This window comes from Schistocerca cancellata, chromosome 6 (genome assembly GCF_023864275.1).
Source record: "Schistocerca cancellata isolate TAMUIC-IGC-003103 chromosome 6, iqSchCanc2.1, whole genome shotgun sequence".
NCBI classification, from domain to species: domain Eukaryota; kingdom Metazoa; phylum Arthropoda; class Insecta; order Orthoptera; family Acrididae; genus Schistocerca; species Schistocerca cancellata.
In genome coordinates, this window is record NC_064631.1 from 518,291,123 (window position 1) to 518,313,335 (window position 22,213).

General features: G+C 40.7%; 1 protein-coding gene across 4 annotated transcripts in view; it reads right to left on the reverse strand.

Moving 5' to 3' along the window:
- Positions 1–22,213, reverse strand: part of LOC126190807 (TBC1 domain family member 31) — a 277,761-nt gene that overhangs the window by 67,354 nt on the left and 188,194 nt on the right. For all 4 annotated transcript variants that reach the window (XM_049931366.1, XM_049931369.1, XM_049931367.1 and 1 more), the window contains 2 exons: positions 8,314–8,493; positions 4,592–4,730 (listed from right to left, as the gene is read on the reverse strand). In XM_049931366.1, the coding sequence (XP_049787323.1) occupies positions 4,592–4,730; positions 8,314–8,493 (319 nt within the window). The remainder of the gene's footprint in view (positions 1–4,591; positions 4,731–8,313; positions 8,494–22,213) is intronic.

The window sequence follows — 22,213 nt, forward strand, 5'->3', positions numbered from 1 at the left end:
ACAACTAATTTTATTATAATATTAATAATAATCACACAAAACAAAAGGAGTCCAAAACATTTTATGTGTAGATATATATAAGTTCAAATATTTGATTTGTATTTTATTATTTGTTGAGGCATTCCTTTGGAAGCCCTTGGAGGATAGCGCCTGACTGCAGAAATCCCTATGTCATAGCAAGTGCCACATGAAATTGTCAGCGGTAAACAGAGTGCCAAGGAAGACCTCAGAGTATTACAATATGATTTGCTTCAATAGAATACAATGAAACACAACAATAAAACATAAACATGTATGTTTTATGTCAAGCTATTGGTGGAGTACAAGTTTATCTATTGCTAACCGGACACTTGTACTCAGTTATGTAATGAAAGTTTATAATTATTTGAAAATGGTAGAAGTTATTTGAGGCAAATAATAACAGAAGATAAGTAATTCATTATGATTAAAGGAAAATTTTATTACTAAAAATGCTGATAAGCAAAGCTGAAGTAATTGGAGAAAGAAGATAACAAAAGTCTGGAATATTACACAGTTGCTGATTTTTGAAAATTCAGAAAGGAGAAGAGATATATTTTAAAAAGCAAGTATCCATCACTTTCATTTCAACTCTGACCCCACTCTACATCTCCATATGCTATAAATGTAGGTTTGATGATATAAATGTTGGTTTGTCTTCCTTCAACGTATCTTCTAAAATGAGTCATACGGTCACCATTTCCCTGTGTCCCCCTACATTTCTCTTGGACCCAAACTGATCTTCTCCACGGTTGGCTTCTACCAGTTTTTTCCATTCTTCAGTAAATAATTCGTGTCAGTATTTTGCAATCATGACTTATTAAATTGACAGTTCAATAATATTCACACGTCATCACTGGCATTCTTTGTAAATGGAGTTAGTACATTCTTGTTGAAGTGTGGGGGTATTTTGAATGTCTCATACATCTTGAACAAGAAGTGCAATAATTTTGTCACAGCTGCATGTCCCAAGGAGGACTTCAGTAATTTTAAGGGCCTGCCATCTACTTCCAAGGCCAATGCTCTAGTGACCTCTTTTCGCAGTTTCTTATCGCCCACCTCATCCTCATCTACTTCCTCTTCCATTTCAATAACACTGTCTTACATTTCATTCTCTGTGTATAGTTGTTCTATATACACCATCCATTGAATACATTCAAAGGCTGATTTTATTCCCCGCATGTAAGCGACGTAAGTGCAGTAACTATGGTCACAGCTTGAACTAACAACTGCACGTTTTCTGGAATGTTTTGAAGAACAGAAATGTATGTGCAAAGTTTTTCCTGCACACCTTGACTCTCAAATGAAAATGACGACGCATTGATGGCTGCCAAGACTTGATTGAAATGTGGACAATTCTTTTCAAGGCAAAAACCATCATGGGTGACAAGACATGGTTTTATCATAACGAACCTATCACAAAATGACCAAGTTGAGAAACTTACATGAAGGGAAAATGATAAGACGACATAACTGACAGTGAAGGCAATGTGACAACCAAGTCTAACAATATCCTAAAGAAGAACTTTTAAGACAGTTTCACATGACTGTCTGTTACACTCAAGTGGGTGAAGGACTACGTACAACACCTGAAGCATTAAAAAACCATCTTAACTTTTCTTTATTTTTTATTAATCTAGACTCAAAACTGCTTAGACTGATGGGATGCTCCTTCCACCTTTCCCTTCTTTTCTTAGTACTGTCTTGCAATCTGAGCTCTTGATAATAATACAGCCGCTACTCCTTTCTCTGGAAGTTTCTCTAATGTGAAACAACTAGCTCTTTACTCGCATGAAGTGCTGAGTGCTACTGACAAGTGATTTCAAATTGATCCCATATTTCTCGATTTCTGGAAGGCTTTTGAGACTGTACCACACAAGGGGCTTGTAGTGAAATTGTGTGCTTACGGAATATAATCTCAGTTATGCGACTGGACTCATAATTTCCTGTCAGAAAGTTCACAGTTCATAGTACTTGACGGAAAATCATCGACTAAAACAGAAGTGATTTCTGGCGTTCCCCAAGGTAGTGCTATAGGCTCTTTGCTGTTACTTATCTCTATAAATGATTTGAGAGACAATCTGAGCAGCCAGCTTAGGTTGGTTACAGATGATGCTGTCGTTTATCAACTAGTAAAGTCATCAGAAGACCAAAACATATTACAAAACAATTTAGAAAAGATGTCCATATGGTGAAAAAATTGGCAACTGACGCTAAATAACGAAAAGTTTGAGGTCATCAACATTAGTACTAAAAAGGCACCATTAAACTTTGGTTACATGGTAAATCAGTCAAATCTAAAGACTGTAAATTCAGCTAAATACCTAATTACAAACAACTTAAATTGGAAGGAACACATGGAAAATGTTGTGGGGAAGGCTAACCAAAGGTTGCATTTTATTGGCAGGACACTCAGAAAATGTAACAGGTCTACTATGGAGACTGCCTACACTACACCTGTCCGTCCTCTTTTAGAATACTGCTGCGTGGTGTGGGATCTTCACCAGATAGGATAGACAGCGTACATCGAAAAAGTTCAAAGACGGGCCGCACAATTTGTATTATCCCAAAATAGGGGAGTGTGTGTCAGGGAAATGATACACGATTTGGGATGGACATAATTAAAACAAAGGTGTTTTTCATTGTGGAGGAACCTTCTCACAAAATTTCAATCACCAACCTTCTGCTGTGAATGTGAAAGTACTTTGTTGACGCCAACCTACATGGGCAGAAACAATCACCATGATAAAATAAGGGAAATCAGAGCTCATACAGAAAGATATAGGTGTTCGTTCTATCTGCGTGCTATACAAGTTTGGAATAATAGAGAATTGTTGAGGTGATTTGACGAATTCTCTGCCAAGCACTTAAATGTGATTTGCGGAGTATCGATGTAGATGTAATTTCCCTATAGGAGGCAAATAAATGCTTCTACAGCCTCGCATTTTCTCTCTAGGCATAACTACTAAGATATTTAACATTCTTTCAGTTTCAGTTTTTAGATGCCTGTATTCCCTTTTGCCTGCTTCCTTTGTAGTGTTTTTATAGTTTCTCCTTTTGTCAAATAAATTCAATATCTCCTGTGTTATCCAACGATTTCTACTGGGTCCTGTCTTTTTGCCTATTTCATAATCTGCTGTTTCTCTATTTCATCTCTCAAAAATATCCCTTCTACTGCATCCCTTTCCCCATTTCAGAATTTTTTGTCTATTTCTTCCTTTGAAACACTCACAACCTCCAATTCTTTCAATTTTCCGTGTTCCATATCCTTAATTTCCCACCTTTCTGCAATTTCAGACTGCAATTCCTAACCAATAAATTATGGTCAGTGTGTGAATATGCCCCTGGAAATGTTTTGCACTTAGAATCTGGTTTCAGGATCTCTTTGTTAGCTTTATACAATCTATCTGAAACATTTCAGTGTCTCCAGATCTCTTCAATACACACAACCATCTTTTATGTGTCTTAAATCATATGTTAGCAATGATTAAATTGTGCTCTGTGCAAAATTTTAGCACATTGCTTCATTATTTGTCTCAGCCCACGTTCTCCTACAACTTTTCCTTTTCTACCATCAAATTTCAGTTCACCATCACAGTTAAATTTTCTTCTCCCTTAACTATTTGAATAATTTATTTTATCTCATCATACGTTATTTGAATCTCTTTACTTTACCATCTGTGAAGTTAGTAGGTATATAATTTGTACTACCGTTATGGGTGTTGGTTTCCTATCTGTTTTGGCATTCCCCAATTTACCCACATTTCTATTTTTTAATCCATTATTAGATCTATGCCTGCATAACTCCTGTTGATTTTGTATTTATAATTCTGCACTCACCCGACCAAAAGTCCTGTTCCTCCTGCCACTGCTCTTTACTTCCCACAGAGCTATCCATTTCCCTTTGTAAATTGTCTAACCTACTTACCCAATTAAAGGATCTAACATCCCACACCTCTGGCCTATGAAACACCAGTTTTGTTTGCCTGATGACATCTTCCTCCTGAGTAGATGCTGGCTACAGATCCGAATGTCGGAGATTTTAAATTATGAATATTTTACCCAGGAGGATGCCACCATCATTAAGCAAAACTGCTCACATTGCTTTGTGATGCGTCAGCACAGTTATTCCAAGCATCATCATCATCATCATCATCATCATCATCATCATCATCATCTTCATCACCATCATCAGCCGGATGGTGCATTATCTGAAGATAGCCTACTACTAGAGGCTGTAACCGGGCATATTTATAATAAATGACTGTGCAATTGAGGCTGTTTTTTTTACTACTTTTAGCTATAGAAAACCTGAATCAGAATACTTTTTACTACTTTTAGCTACAGAAAACCTGAATCAGAATACCCAGCCAGCAGTCAGAAGCTCTCAGACAGCAGTGTTCCCCTGTGTTCCTCAAATAAAGATCATGACTATTCTTCATAACTTAATCTAAAGTGATTCTCTAAAGTTATCTAACAAAACTACAACTTTTTTTAATGACTTTTGATTATTTCATATTTACTATTTTTTAATGGTAATGAAAGAAAATTGTGACATGCATATCTGCCTTACTTTGCAAGCGAGCCTTCTCGGCCTCTGTGCGCTTTTCTTCATTTCTCTTCTTTTCCTGAGCAGATATTGATTTCAGTAATGCCTCTTCTTTTTGTTTCAGTTCTTCTTTTTCTTTTCTTATCTGATCCATTTGCTGAGCCTGTTTGTCAAGTTTTAACAAAAGGTAAAATAAAATATCTGATAACGTTAAAAATATAACTATGAAAACTTAACATTATAATAAGTTTACTTTTTGGAATAACAAAAGATAACATAAATATCTCGAAACCTTTTTCTAATTATTGGGACAAGAGGAGAACCCATAAGGAGGAGGGAGGGGGGATTGTCAACAGCAATACTAATAGTGCAAATGTGACGTTTTGATTTGGGAGACAGAAATTCAAGAGAACATTACAATAAATGTACAAGGACTATCTGTCTTCTTTGAAAAGATGAAGCAAACTACCTAATGGAAGATGGGTAAATGGCATTAGAAGACATGGAGCAACATAGGTGCGTATAATTGGAGACCATGTAATGTCTCTTGCTGCGGTCTCTCCGCGATATTTTCAGAAATTTTATAAATTATATAACTCAGTACATATCTTGAAATATCTCTTCTTATCTTACCGATTCCTAAACTTTAATATATGATGATTATCAATGCAAAGTAGTTTCAAGCCCTATTATTCCTTGGAGCGTCCATTTACTCCATGGAATAGCTTCTCTGCTATCTATGTTTTCTCTTAGGAAACGAACGATTGAGATCTTGCCGATTAGCTGTGAAAGAAGGAGGATGTATATGTATGTATGTATTGTTGAGCTAGTCACCATCTTGATGAGATTCTGTATGAGAAGGAATTTAATACATGAACTTAACTAAAGTAAGTGTGTTCATGTATTATTTAACTGATTATTATTGACAGTGTCTGCTTACTATGCTGTGTTGCACGGGATCAGTGGGGAACATCTGATTTACACTGGACGAACCTGCTGTTTTGTATGCTCAAGATATCCAGTTCAAATACATAGGCTAACACGGTCTTACCAGCAGATCTCCGGTCTTCCCCATGTGATCACCGAAAGTTAATAATTATTACAAATGTTTTCAGGAGATCGACTGACAATTTTCGTCGCACCGAGACTTCGAAATTGCTTCACTGCCTTATGGAATTTAAGTTAAGCTCAATTAAATCAAGATAGAACAGTATTGAACTATGTGAATGTGATAAGCCTGCTTTATGAATGAAAATTCCCTTAATATAATCATGTCTTTACTATCCTGATCCCACACAAAAAAAATATTAAAACCACAATGCTTGAAAAATTCTGGAGGAGATTTTTCTCCAGTAGTGGATGTAGAATGGCTGATGATGATGAATTACCTTCAGGTATCATAATGTGTCTCCATCATTTCGAGGTTAAGTACAGATTTTTAAATACAGATAACGGAAACAGGTAAGTTTCACAGTGTTTATACAGTTACAGTTCAGAACCTAATATGTATGGTTTCTTTTCTTCTATAGCCCTTCATCACAGATGTGATCAGCACTAGTCAGATACTCTCATGTGTTGCAAAATTTGTTATACAAATATTCTCATTTTCTCCAAAGTCATTACAATGTAGCAAATTTTAGCACAGCATTCTAGGCCCAACCACGTCTTTTTGATGTCCAAACATAAGTTCTGCCTCTCATCTTAAATCACAGTAGCCATAATTTCAATCAGACCGAATGGCTGGCCAGTATTTATGTTCAGTTGGTAGAATTACTCTACTGGCAGTAGATATGGAAAAAGCTATATTTAGCTTTTGCAGCTATTAGTTTCCTGAGGAAAGAACTGGCTGTTTCAAAACCTGGGTATAGTTGTTGCTATTTTTAATGTTTATCAGCAGTGCAGCAATTTAACCTCCTGAAGATACGTACAGGCCAACCTAGCTTTTGCAATGTATATTTTATCAACTGCCACAAGCACAGACATCAGAAAGGTAGTCTATCACTCTTACTTTGAGTCAGATATTCATTTGAGTCAATTATTCATTATGTCATAAGACTCCTAGGACGAGAGAGAGAGAGAGAGAGAGAGAGAGAGAGAGAGAGAGAGAAATACCATATATAAATTAATTTAGGGACATGAATGTTGCCAAACAACAGGGATCATGTCAACCAGTATTAGAAAATCTAAAAATACTATCTACTCCTTCCCTTTTTACATAAAAATCAACATATACATAACTTTCTCCGTTTCAACCAAAACGATAGCACTCACCACAGAGAAAATTTTAAACTCCAAACACATTGTTTAAAACTCTATGCCCAAACACAAGAGCACATCCAGTTAAAAATTTACAATAAAATAGAAGACAGTAATATACTGAACAAGGAGAGATGGTCACTGAAAAGATTACTCTATATCTGCCTGGTGGAAAAGTATGTCCCTCCTACTAAAGAATTCTTTGAGGACAGTTTTACAGTCTGAACAAGGAAATTATACATTTACTGTAATGTGACAAAAGTCATGGGATAGCTCCTAAAATCATGTCGGACCTTCTCCTGCCTGGTGTAGTTGCAGCAACCCAAGGTTGGCATGGACTCGACAAGTCACTGGAAGTCACCTGCAGAAATACCGAGTCATGCTGCCTCTACAGCCATCCACAATTGTGAAAGTGTAACCGCTGCAGGATTCTGTGCATGAACCAACCTCTCTATCACATCCCATAAATGTTCAAATAGTTTCATGTTGGGTGATGCGGGTGGCCAACTCATACGTTTCCATTGTCCAGAACATTCTTCAAACCAATTGTGAACAAATGTGGCCCAGTGACAAGGCGCAATGTCATCCGTAAAAATTCCATCACTGTTTGGGAACTTGAAGGCCATGAATGGCTGCAAAGGATCTCTAAGTAACCAAACATAATCATCTCCAGTTAATGATCGGTTCTGTCGGACAAGAGGACTCAGTCCATTCCGAATAAACACAGCCCACCCGTTTATGGAGTCACCACTAGCTTGAACAGTGCCTTGTTGACAACTTGGGTCCATGGCTTCATGGTGTTTGCGTGACACTCGAATCCTTCCATCAGCTCTTAATAACTGAAACTGGAACTCTTCTGACCAGGCCATGGTTTTCTAGTAGTCTAGAATCCAACCAATATGGTCACGCGCTCAGAAGGGGCACTGCAGGCTGTGCTGTTAGCAAAAGCACTTGTGTTGGTTGTCTGCTGCCATAGTCCATTAATGCCAAATTTTGCCCAATGGATATGTTTATCATGCATCCCACATTGATTTCTGCTGTTATTTCACACAGTATTGGTTGCTTTTAGTACTGACAGCTGTATGAGAATGCCGCTGCTCTCGGTTATTAAGTGGTCATTAACCACTGGTTTGTCCATTTTGAGAGGCAATGTCTGAAATTTGGCATTTTTGGCACACTCTTGACACGGTGGATATCAGAATAATGGCTCCCCTAACAATTTCCAAAACGGTACGTCCCATGCGTTTAGCTCCAACTGATGCACTAGTCATAGTTTTTAGTTTACTGTTAATAAGTGTAAAATCCAAAAACAAAACAAAACACAGACATGGGAAGGGTAAGCAGTATGCACTTCCCAAGTAATAATTATTTGTTTTAGTAATAATAATTATAATAAGCTCAAAAATCAGATCTGATTAACGAGCAAATCACAAGCTGAAGATTCAGAACTTCAGTATCTACAGAAATGGTAATGGGTCATGGTAACTAACCTTGTAGTCAACAATCAATGTAGGGTATTGTTGATATACAGGATACACATCTTTTGTAACCGGAGAAAATGCAGCTAGGTACTTTCTTGGATGTACATCACTGCTTGTAGTTTCCAATAAGTAGTATACTTTAGATATGAAGCGTTTCATATCAATTGGATTCTGGTTGCGATAGAAAAACTGTAACAGAGGCATCACAGAAAAAACATGGTAACACTCAGTTCCTGTATTAACATCAATTAGTACTCCACAACTCCAAGAGAGTTATTGAGATATGACTGCAAAATTGCAAAATAACTGTTAAATCTTCCACAAATAATGTGTGCTGGAAATATTTTATTTTGGCTGTATATAATACATCATACCACCACCACCAATGCCACTACCACCACCACCACCACCACCACATCCTACGTCGTTCATCATATTTGATGGATCGGCGAATGAAATTTTCCACAAATTATGGTCCTTAAACTTCCCTTCCTCTTTGATGCTATCCTCTGTGCTCAATGTCAGACTTCACCATATCATTGTAACCGAGTCTTAGTCATTGTCTTGGTCTTCTGTCTCTGAGTTTCAAATCAATTTATATATAATACAACCAAAATAAAATATTTTAGAAAGATTTCCTCAGACTCATAATTGTTAATGGGACATGCGAGTCACTGAAGTAGCATCTTATTAGAAAAACTTGCACCGTGTCATTGAGCCACATGATTAATAATAATAATAGTTAATTGCCCTGTGGAGAGCAGAAAGACAGCTGAATTAAGTGTGTTTTTCACATAACATATGGCAGTACAGTAGAGAGAGTTTGGAAAGGTCTTCCAGTAGCAAGGCTTTACCTTTAAAGGTGTGCTTCCATCTACATCTACATCTACATCTACATCTATGTGATTACTCTGCTATTCACAATAAAGTGCCTGGCAGAGGGTTCAATTGACCACCTTCAAGCTGTCTCTCTACCATTCCACTCTCGAACAGCGCACGGGAAAAACAAGCACTTAAATTTTTCTGTGCGAGCCTTGATTTCTCTTATTTTATTGTGATGATCATTTCTACCTATGTAGGTGGGTGGCAACACTGTTTTCGCAATCAGAGGAGAAAACTGGTGATTGAAATTTCATGAGAAGATCCCGTCGCAACGAAAAACGCCTTTGTTTTAATGATTGCCAATCCAATTCACTTATCATGTCTGTGACACTATCTCCCATATTTTGCGATAATACAAAATGAGCTGCCCTTCTTTGTACTTTTTTGATGTCATCCGTCAGTCCCACCTGATGCAGATCCCACACCGCACAGCAATACTCCAGAATAGGGTGGACAAGTGTGGTGTAAGCAGTCTCTTTAGTAGACCCGTTGCACCTTCTAAGTGTTCTGCCAATGAATGGCAGTCTTTGGTTTGCTCTACCCATAATATTATCTATGTGATCGTTCCAATTTAGGTTATTCATAATTGTAATCCGTAAGTATTTAGTTGAATTTACAGCCTTCAGATTTGTGTGACTTATCGCATAATTGAAATTTAGCTCATTTCTTTTAGTACTCATGTGAATAACATTACACTTTTCTTTATTCAGGGTCAATTGCCACTTTCGCACCACACAGATATCTTATCTAAATCATTTACATCGTTTTGATCATCTGATGACTTTACAAATGACAGCATTATTTGCAAACAATCTAAGACGGCTACTCAGATTGTCTCCTATGTCGTTAATATAGATCAGGAAAAATAGAGGGCCTATAACACTTCCTTGGGGAACGCCTGATATTACTTCTGTTTTACTCGATGACTTTCCATCTACTACTATGAACTGTGACCTTTCTGACAGGAAATCACGAATCCAGTCGCATAACTGAGGCGATACTCCATAGGCACGCAGTTTGGTTAGAAGACGCTTGTGAGGAACGGTGTCTAAAGCCTTCTGTAAATCTAAAAATATAGAATCAATTTGACATCCCCTTTCGATAGAACTTATTACTTCATGAGTATAAAGAACTAGTTGTGTTTCACAAGAACAATATTTTCTGAATCCGTGCTGACTATGTGTCAATAAATCGTTTTCTTCGAGGTACTTCATATGTTCCAAAATTTCCAGCAAATTGACGTTAGTGATATAGGCCTGTAATTCAGCGGATTACTCCTACTTCCCTTTTTGGGTATTGGTGTGACTTTAGCAAATTTCCAGCAAATTGACGTTAGTGATATAGGCCTGTAATTCAGCGGATTACTCCTACTTCCCTTTTTGGGTATAGGTGTAACTTTAGCAATTTTCCAGTCCTTAGGTACGGACTTTTCTGTGAGTGAGTGGTTGTATGTAATTGCTAAATATGGAGCTATTTTTTCAGCATACTCTGAGAGGAACCTGACTGGTATACAATCTGGACCGGAGGCCTTGCCTTTATTAAGTGATTTAAGCTGCTTTGTTACACCGAGGATATCTACTTCTATGTTTCTCATCTTGGCAGTTGTTCTGGATTGGAATTCAGGAATATTTATTTCATCTTCCTTGATGAAGGAGTTTCGGAAAACCGAGTTTAATAACTCCGCTTTAGTGGCACTGTCATCAGTGACTTCACCGTTGTCATCACGCAGTGAAGGTATTGATTGCGTCTTGCCACTGGTGTGCTTTGGGGTTTCTGCCAGATTTCGAGACAGAATTTCATTGTGGAAATTATTAAAAGCATCTCGTATTGAAGTATGTGCTATATTTCCAACTTCTGTAAAACTTTGCCAATCTTGGGGATTTTGCGTTCTTTTAAATTTGGAATGTTTTTTTTTGTTGCTTCTGCAACAACGATCTGACCTGTTTTGTGTACCATGGGGGATCAGTACCATCACTTATTAATTTCTGTGGTATATCTCTCTCAATTGTTGTCGATGTTTGAAAACATTCCACAGCTTTTCCACAGCTTTTCTACACTTACATGATCAGGTTGGAAGGAGTGAAGGCTGTCTCTTAAAAAGGTGTTAAGAGCATTTTTATCAGCTTTTTTAAAGAGGGATATTTTGCGTTTCTTTTTGATGGTTGTAGGTGTTACATTATTCAGCCTAGCAGCAAGTGCCTTGTGGTCGCTAATCCCTGTATTCGTCACAATACTCACTATTTGTCCAGGATTATTTGTTGCTAAAAGGTCAAGTATGCTTTCGCAACCATTTACGCTTCGACTGGGCTCACGAACTAATTGTTCAAATAATTTTCTGAGAAAGCATTCAGTACAATTTTGGATCATATTATATGCCTGCCGCCGGCTTTAAACATATAATTTTTCCAGCATATCGAGGGTAGATTGAAGTCACCACTGACTATAATTGTATGAGCGGGGTACTTATTTGAAATGAGAGTCAAGATTTCTTTGAACTATTCAGCAACTATATCTTCTCAGTCGGGGGTTGGTAAAACAATCCAATTAATAGTTTAATCCAATTGTCAGGTATAACCACTACCCATACTATTTCACACGAACTATCAACTTCAATTTTGCTACAAGGCAAACTACCTCTCACAGCAATAAATACTCCACCATCAACTGTATTTAATCTATCCTTTCTGAACACTGTTCGATTGTTTGAAAAAATTTCGGCTGAACTTATTTCCAGCTTTAGCCAGCTCTCTGTCCCTACAGCTATTTGAGCTTCAGTGCTTTCTATTAGGGCTTGGAGCTCTGATTCTTTCCCAACACAGCTACGACAATTTACAACTACAATACCAATCATTTCTACAACTACCTTACAGTGTTTTACCTGCCCACTTTTAGACGGATGCCCCTTCTGTGGTTCCCTGAGATCCTCTAACCTAAAAAAAACCGCCCAGTCCCTTCCACACAGCCCCCGCTACCTGCCTCCTGTGTGTAGTGGACTTCTGACCTATTAAGTGGAACCCGGAAACCCACCATCCGATGGTGCACGTCAAGGAATCTGCAGCCTACATTGTCACAGAACCACCTGAGCCTCTGATTCAGAGTCTCCACTCGGCTCTGCACCATAGGACCGCAGTTGGTTCTATCGACGATGCTGCAGATGGTGAGCTCCGCCTTAATCTCGGAAGCAAGACTGCCAGTCTTTACCATTTCCACTAGCCGCCCAAAACCAGACAGAACCTGCTCCGAACCAAAGCGACACATGTCACTAGTACTGACATGAGCCACCACCTGCAGTTGGCTGCACCCTGTACTCTTCATGGCATCTGGAAGCACCCTTTCCACATCCGGAATGACTCCCCCCGGAATGCACACGCAGCGCACACTGACTTCCTTCCCCTCTTTGGCAACCATGTTCCTAAGGGGCCCCATTACGCACCTAATGTTGGAGCTCCCAACTAGCAGCAAACCCACCCTCTGTGAATGCCCAGACCAGGTGGGCCGAGAAGCTTCCTCTGGAACAGGGTGGATGACTGCATCCGGCTCAGAGACATCGTCAGCCATAGATAACCCCCGAAACTTGTTCGTCAAACGAACCGGGGAGGCCCTACGATCGGCCCCTCGGAAAGTTTTTCGTTGCCTGCCAGACTTTGGAATGATCTCCCACTCGACCACAGTGGAGGCAGTACCTGGGGAGGTCACAGCAAGGGACCAATCAGAGGACACGTGGGATGTGCTTAACGTCCCTCGCATCCTCGCGTCCGATCCCCCACAGTGACGCCCCATGACAGCAACCTCAATCTGTACTTCCTATCCATTACTGCAATCGCTCCTGTTTGAAGCTTGTAAAAATATGTAACAAGCGAACGGTGTACTCACCTTATTAGTAGCTGGAACTAGCGGTGCGCTCTCGCTGATGGTCTAACTGACAAATGGTTCAAATGGCTCTGAGCACTATGGGACTTAACTTCTGAGGTCATTAGTCCCCTAGAACTTAGAACTACTTAAACCTAACTAACCTAAGGACATCACATACATCCATACCCGAGGCAGGATTCGAACCTGCGACCGTAGCGGTCACGCGGTTCCAGACTGAAGCGCCTAGAGCCGCATGGCCACATCGGCCGGCTCTAACTGACACTGAGCTGTTCTAACCAAACAAACAAAAGCTTGCACGATACGAGAGTTGATACAACGGTCGATAGCAACGGCGGTACTGTACACTACACTGTTATTGAAATAAAAGGTTGTGCCTAGTAAGAACTATAACATGCAAAAAATTACAAAAATAAACTAGTACCTACACACATAACTGAAAATAAATCGCTCCTGTTTGAAGTTCGTAAAAATATGCAACAAACGAACGGTGTAGTCACCTTATTAGTAGCAGGAACGAGCAGTGTGCTCTTGCCGACGGTCTAACCGACACTGCAGGCATTCTGCCGAGTTACAAGAGTCTCACTTTCTGAATCCTTGGAACTAACTGCAAAAAAGTTTGAGGAATGTTTCACGGAACATTTTATGTATTTCCTGAAACCCACCTACTTCCTGTTCAATGTAAAATATTATGAACAAACTGATGCTGTGGCAATGGGTAGTCCATTATTCACCATTGGGGTGAACCTATACATGTAACACTTTGATGCAAAGGTTGTAGTTGAAACCAATGTGTTTTTATTGGTACACGGACAACAAGTTTGTTGTGTGGCCACACAGAGCAGAAAAAGTTGAAGAGTTACTGGAATATTTAAAACCTTTCTCCGCTCAGAAAGCTCTGTGTGCTTGCATTTAGTTATAGTGTGCTAAAGCATAAAGATGTGCAAGCATTTACCGTGTATTCATCAGCATTATGTGTGTTCTTAGTCTTAAGCCAGTCACTGTAAAGAACACTACTTACATTAAATAAATTAGTAATTTACTTGATACAAAAACATTGTTTGTCTTGGCAAATTTTTAAATACTACATCAGGTTTTGGGCCCTGGCATCATGCAGTTTGCCTGGAAGAATTAGACAAACGAGACTCGAACTCTGACCTTTGCCTTTCATGGACAAGTGCTCTACCAACTGAGCTACCCAAGCATGTCTCACACCTCGCCCTCACAGCTTTAATTCCACCAGTACCTCGTCTCCTACCTTCCAAACTTCACAGAAGCTCTCCTCCTCAATTGGTACAGCACTTGCCCGTGAAAGGAAAAGGTTCCGAGTTCGAGTCTTGGTCCGGCACACAGTTTTAATCTGCCAGGAAGTTTCATATCAGCACACATTCCGCTGCAGAGTGAAAATCTCATTCCAGAATTAGATAAGTTGTACAATGAGAAGTTACTCAGAAAAACACTGTCAACTGTTACGTTTTGTTATTTCAATACTGATCTGCTTGGGGGAAAAAGGTAATCTAAAATGGTAGAAGAAATTTCTGTGAAGCATTTCATGAAATTATATGTGAAGAATTATGATGTCCTGGAAATTCTGCAATACAGTACTTCTCAAGGTTTATGAAATTTTATTTACTGACAGATAACAATCAAAGGTAAAATGTATTACTTTATGAGAGAGCACATGGAATGTAGAATAAGTTGCATTTCATTCACAAGCAACAGCCAGAAGCACATATGTTAACCTTAACTCAGCAATTTCAAAAATATCAGATGACTGGGAATGAAACAATATTATGAAAAGGAAAGTTGCCACTCACCATATAGTGGAGATGCTGAGTTGCAGATAGGCACAACAAAAATAAAGCTTTTGGCCTATAAGGCCTTCATCAAAAATAGACCACACACAAGCACATATGCACACACGCGCGCAAACGCAACTCACACACACACGACTGCCGTCTAAGGAAACTGTAGCCACACTGCGAGCAGCATCACCAGTGCATGATGGGAGTGGCAACTGGGTGGGAGTAAGGAGGTGCCAGTGGTGGGGAGGGGCAAGGATATTAGGATAGGGGTGGCAGACAGTGTCGTGCTGCTAGGGAGAACGTAGGGACAAGGTGGAGAGGGTAGGGCATTTATGTTTAATCGGGAGGTTAGACAGAGGGCAGGGAGAGGTGGGGAGAGGGGGTAGGGCAAAAGGAGAGAAGTAAAAAGACTGGGTGCAATAGCTGAATGAGGACCATATGTGCTGGAATGGGAACTGGGAGGTTGGATGGATGAGGACAATGACTAACGAAGGTTGAGGCCAGGAGGGTTATGGGAACATAGGATATATTGTAGGGAAAGTTCTCATCTGCGTAATTCAGAAATGCTGGTGTTGCCAGGAAGGATCCATGTGACACTGGTTGTGAAGCAGTCATTGAAATGAAGGATGTCATGTTTGGCAGCGTGCTCAGCAACCGGGCGGTCCACTTCTTTTTTGGCCACAGTTTGTTGGTGACCATTCTTGTGGACAGACAGGTTTTTGGATGGCATGCCCACATAGGATGCAGCACAGTGGTTGCAGCGTGGCTTGTAGATCACATGATTGGTTTCACATGTAGCCCTGCCTTTGATGGGATGGGTGATGTTTGTGATCGGACTGGAGTAAGAAGTGGTGGTGGGAGGATGTATGGGGCAGGTCTTGTATATAGGTCTATTACAGGGGTATGAGCCATGAGGTAAGGGGTTGGGAGCAGGGGTTGTGTAAAGATGGACGAGTATATTGTGTAGGTTCGGTGGACAGCGGATTACCACTGTGAGAGGGGTGGGAAGTATAGTGGGTAGGACATTTCTCATTTCAGGGCACGACGAGAGGTAATCGAAACCCTGTCAGAGAATGCAATTCAGTTGCTCCTGTCCTCGATGGTACTGAGTTAAGAGGGGAATGCTCCTCCATGGCCAGACGGTGGGACTTTGGAAGGTGGTAGGAGACTGGAAAGACAAGGCACAGGAGATTTGTTTTTGTACAAGGTTGAGAGAATAATTAAGTCTGTGAAGGGCTAAGTGAGACCCGCTCATCACTGCAGATGCGACAACCATGGGTGGTTATGCTGTATGGAAGGGACTTCTTGGTATGGAATGGGTGGAAGCTGTCAAAGTGGAGGTATTGCTGGTGGTTAGTAGATTTGATATGGACAGAGGTGTTGATGTCGCCATCTTTGAGGTGGAGGTCAACATTGAGGAAGGTGGCTTGTTGGGTTGAGTAGGACCAGGTGAAGCAAATGAGGGAGACGTTGTTGAGGTTCTGGAGGAACCTGGATAGGGTGTCCTTACCCTCAATACAGATTGCAAAGATGTCATCAATGAATGTGAACCAGGTTAGAGGTTTAGGATTCTGGGTGTTTAGGAAGGATTCCTCTAGATGGCCCAGGAATAGGTTGGCATAGGATGATGCCATGCAGGTGCACGTAGCCGTACCTAAGCTTTGTTTGTAGGTAATGCCTTCAAAGAAGAAGTAATTGTGAGTGAGGATATAGTTGGTCATGGCATCTAGGAAGGAGGTTGTTGGTTTGGAATCCGTCGGGCATTGGGAAAGGTAGTTTTTAATAGTGTTAAGGCCATCGGCGTGCGGGGAGTGGTACGGGTGAGTAGAGAGGTGGACTCTGGAGAGAGGTTCTAGTATGACCCTAAGGATTTGAGGAGTGACTGGAGATCCTGCTGGATTTTTGGAATGGGGTCACTGTAGCAAGGTTTGTAGGGGGATGCATCTGACAGATGGCAGAGTCCTTCTGCCAGGTAGACCTTGTGGTTCAACCTCAGTGGTGGAGCCTTTATCTGCAGGTTGGATTATAAGGTCGGGATCAGTTTTTAGATGGTGGACTTTGATTCTTTTTGCGAATGTAAGGTTAGTTTTCATGTAGAGGGACTTGGGGAATGATGGTGAGGCAAGATTCGAGGCTAAGAAGTTCTGGAAAGTTAACAGAGGGTGGTTTGAGGGCAGTAGGGGTGGATCATAGTTGGATGGAGGAGTGAACTGAGTTAGGCAGGGTTCAACATTGGTCTTTGGTTGAGTCTGATTGGTAGGGTTGGTGGTGAAAAAGTGTTTTCACTGTAGGGATCATGAGTTTAAGATGAAAATCTGGCACTGCAACTACAGAATTGAACAAGCATGTAGGAGATAGCCAAAATGGCAAAAATCCTTGCATCATTGCCATCAAATTACAGCACGATTAAAACAGCGTGGAAGAGCATGCCAACTGGACAACAAGATGTATAAATGTTAATGGAATGTCTCATCAGAGGAGAATCCCAACTAAACATAGATGATGAATAAGTTGGTGTGTTTGTAGCACGAGTGATCAGTAAGAAAAAGGATAAAAAATTTCAAACTGGTAAAAGTAACAGTTCTAAAGAGCCAAAAACACAATACAGTGTTGAGTATCTTTACTCCACAAAGAGTGGACATTTTGCTTGGGAATGTTGGAACGAAAATTGAGACATGGAGAAACATAGAAGTATCAGAGATAAATCAGACTGTGCTTTTATTGTTTCCTGAGGTAAAAACATGTCCTGTTGTCAAAACATCACAAGAGACTTGTGTGAAGTTGCTCGGATATGATCAATTAGACATAAGGTTGATGGACATTGGAGAACCGTGAAACATGACTTTTTGATGGGAATGGTTCTTGGAGGTTTGATCCTTAATGACAGAACACACATCACTCAGTGACAATAAAGAATGCAACGTCATCTGTATGGAAACTGTCACTGTCAAGAAGTTGATGGCAAATGGAAGAATCAAAAAGAATTTGTTTTAGTGTCCAAGCATGTACTTCAGGCACCTCAATACATGGACATCTCAGCAAATGTGGTCCCTACATTAATTGTGTCAGACACTTGTACATCACATTTCATGCATATGTGACATGTCTTATCTGGGACAGACTATCAGAACAGTCAAGGAGAGGTATAAGGAACATCAGTGACACACCTGACTAAAACAACTAAGCAAATCAGTTGTCACCACACATTGACTGAAATATAATCATGAAATCAAGTACAATGAGACCAGCATTGCGGTACGAATGTCAAATTTCTGGGACAGCATAATTAGGGAGTCAATTGAACTAAAATTGACAAGAAAACTAATAAACAGTGACAGGAGTTTTCAATACAAACAAGGTTTGAAGTTTAGCACTCCATTATTAAGATATCGCAGGCCACCATATCTGCGAGAGCGGGGGCGTACTGAGAGAATGTATGTTTGGTGGAACACCAGTATGATCTTCTAAAAAGCAAGAAAGACTATCAAAGGGTGTAATGGGAATCAGGAATCCAACTCGGCTTTTAATAGTGCTGTGAGACCAACAGTAGTTCACAGTTTGGTTGGTTTCCAGGCAGTGTGTACACAAAAAACCTGCAGCACCTGAAGATGACAGTTGGATTGGTTGTTGAAATATTGTGCATAAAAAAATCTCAGCAGAAGACTTGGAAGCACAGCAATGATGTTATGCTGAAAAAACCTGAGAGATCACATCACTTCACTCTACTGGGTGAAGATCTCCCACAATTCACACAAGTTTATTAAGCTCTGAAGAAAGGTTGATTCCTCAGTGCACTGACCATGCTAATGAGGTGCTGAAATGAACAAGTTGAACCTATGTTTGCTAATATCGAACATCAGATTAACCCATCAATGTCAAACAGGATTACGCACCATGCAGATCTGGCACTAGCACTCCTCTACGTTCGCAGAGCGAATGACGCTCCGCACTGCAGCACAGCTGCAGCCGGCGCGCAGACGCCGGATGTCCCGATAAGGCGCGCCACCTTATCAGTATTGCGCAAGCTACCGGATGTGAGTTTTCAAGCAACACGGGCCTAGTAATACTAGGGCCCGTGTTGCCTGGATTTGAATGCCCGCCATGATTTGAGTCACGCGCCACAGGCCTCCCAGCCAATCAGAAGGCGCGCGGCAGCCACCGCAGAGGCTAAGTCCGCTTCAAGGTCACCCGCCTAGCGAGCAACCAAGAGAGGCCCAGCCACCAAGTTATAAGTGAATATTGTTTTAATTAAAAAAAAAAAATCTCACGGTGTAGATAAGGATGGTTCTCGGGTAAGTGGATCAATCTTAATAATACAACATACAGTCACCAGTAATCTTTATTGTCTATAATACAACATACAGTCACGTTCACCTGTGTTAACGTGCCACAGCAATGCCTCTGCCACACGCATGGTGTTGTGGTGGTTATTGAGCGCGCCAGACCGCTCGAGAATTTTTTTTTTTTTTTCCCCCGGATTTGAATGCCCGCCACGATTTGAGTCGCGCGCCACAGGCCTCCCAGCCAATCAGAAGGCGCACGGCAGCCACCGGACTTAGCCGCTGCGGTTGCTGCCGCGCGCCTTCTGATTGGCTGGGAGGCCTGTGGCGCGCGACTCAAATCGTGGCGGGCATTCAAATCCGGGCAACATTTACTTGGAACTTTAGCCAAGAGTCCTGTTGTCTCAGCTATACTCCATGTTTTCCAACATAAAATGTTTGCATCTGGAAATGCTTCAAGGCCACCATAATCACAATGGTTGCCCCACACTACAGCAAGTGTCAGCCATGTACTATCTCCAAACAGAGCTTGTACATCACATGTGAAGTTCAGATTGCCTTCAATGCACGATACACAGGAACGCTGTGCCGCAAGCGACGTCGCCATGCACGTCGCCGAGGCATTGCTGTGGCACGTTTACTTGTATTAACGTGCCGCAGCAATACCTCGGTGGCGTGCATGGCGACGTTGCTTGCGGCACAGCGTTCCTGTGTATCGTGCATTCAAGGCAATTGATATTGACTTGGCTGGACAATTCAATAAACAACAACTGATTGGAGGTCCGAATGTGTTTCGAGGACTCCGCCTGAACTTCACATGTGATGTACAAGCTCTGTATGGAGGTAGTACATGGCTGACACTTGCTGTAGTGTGGGGCAACCATTGTGATTATGGTGGCCTTGAAGCATTTCCAGATGCAAACATTTTATGTTGGAAAACATGGAGTATAGCTGAGACAACAGGACTCTTGGCTAAAGTTCTATATGGTACACTTGTTCCATCTACGCCATTTGTGTTGAGTACCAGAAGAAAGAAGAAATTAAATGCAGGCGAGTATCTGTTTATATGGGCCAAAGTGGGGAATGGAAACTGTAAAATAAACTCTTTCAAAAGAGTTTCTTCATCTTCACATTTTAGTGTTGGGCTACACACTCTCCACTCTTGGAGATTGGTTGGCAATAAAACATGCTGATGGAGCTGAAAGCGTCTACATATCACAAAGCAAAATTCAACTGCTTGCACAAAAAATCAAGACAAGATGCAGGGAGCTGTACTGTAGTACTGTAATTACTTTCACTGACAAATATCTGGGCAAGGACACAGTGATAACCCTTTCTAAAGAGCTACATTTTGTATCCATTCCAAAACTGCTACAGCAACAAATTACATCAGCTCTGTTAGATATGTCGCAGTTTCTTTCCCACTGGAAACAGCCAAAGAGGTTTGCCGTGAAGCAGTTACCAAGATGTCAATGCTAAGATCCAGCATCCTCGAGAAAGAAAGAGTGGCACTAAAAAATCCGTGGAAGGATAAGAAAAGTGTAGTTCAGTCAGCTGATAAGGGCAACACTAAGCTCACAATGTCATGTGAGAACTATAATTAGAAGATTTTTGGTCCTTTGAATGGCACTGCCTGTAGACAGACAAATGTCGAGAAAAAAACGAGGGAAAATGATAACTCTTCTAAATGAGTCAGGCTTCTCACATAAAGTCATTAAGGGTGTTAGTATATGAGCAGCAGTGTCCCCATGACTATATGGCCTTTCTAGGAAGGAATTCCTCTCTAAGACTCACAGAAACCTTGGTGCACCTACATACCAGCTGGCAAAATACCTGTAACGCGTTCTCACTGAATATACGGGAAGTGTGAACACCATACTTGCAACTCTGCTGACTTTGTGCAGTGCCTCAGTCAACTGCAGCTCTGGGCTATGGCTATTATGGTCAGTTTCGATGTAGATTTCCCTCTGTATGACAGTCCCACTTTATGAATCCTTGGAACTAATAGCAGAAAAGTTGAACAAATGTTTCGCAGAACTTTTTAGGCACAAACTGATGTCAACTTCTTTCCTGTTAGATGGAAAATATTTTAACAAACTGACGATGTAGTGACAGATAGTCCATTATGAACTGTCTCGGTGAACCTTCATACAACACTTACAATGCAAAGATCCTAGAATCCAAGGAGTTGAAACCAGGTTTTTTTTCTGTTGGTATGTGGACAACATGTTTCTGATGTGAGCAGAAAAACTTAGGAACACTTACACTCTGTCCATCGTAATATAAAATTCACAGTGGAACTCACAACGAGAACATATCGCGCAGAGACTTCAGACATATGTGGGTGTAGGCAATACACAACAAGCTTTCAGTAAGAATTTGGAAAGTATTAATGTTAGGAAACCGGTGAGGAGAAAAAAATGTTTTGTTGTTACATAGTTAAGCTACACGTGTTGTCCAATCAATGCAGGATGAACTAGGAATAGTTTTTGTATATCCATCCTTGTGATTGGAGGTCTGAGGGACTTCAGCTGTTTCCTTATGTAATAAAATGGAACACCTACAGCCATCCTTATGGCTAACAGTTTTGGTGCTTCAGTGCACCATCTTCAGGCTGATGCTGATAGGCTGACTCAGTTGATAGTTGGAGAGACAATATCACTGTTACAGATAGTCTGCAAAAAACAGTTACAGATATGGCCACTGATGAATGAAGTATACGGATGGTGTTAACCCCTTCAGTGTCAGATAAGGCCTGAAGATGGTGCTGTGAAGCACCAAAACTGACAGCCACATAATAAATGACATTGTAAGGATGGCGGTAGGTGTTTATTTTATTATATACAGAACTAGGAATATGTTACAAGATCACCAGGTCCAGGACACACAATATCATTGCTGAGTTTGTATACATTCTTGGCTGCAATGGTCGACCTCATTTAAATTCTAGTGTCACAAGAGAGTTTATTTGGCAGGGTAAGGAGGACACATCGCCATCAACAGGTGCACTGATGAATTAACTGCTTAAGGGCAGGCACAACACTTTTAACACTTCTCCTCCTCCCTCGACCA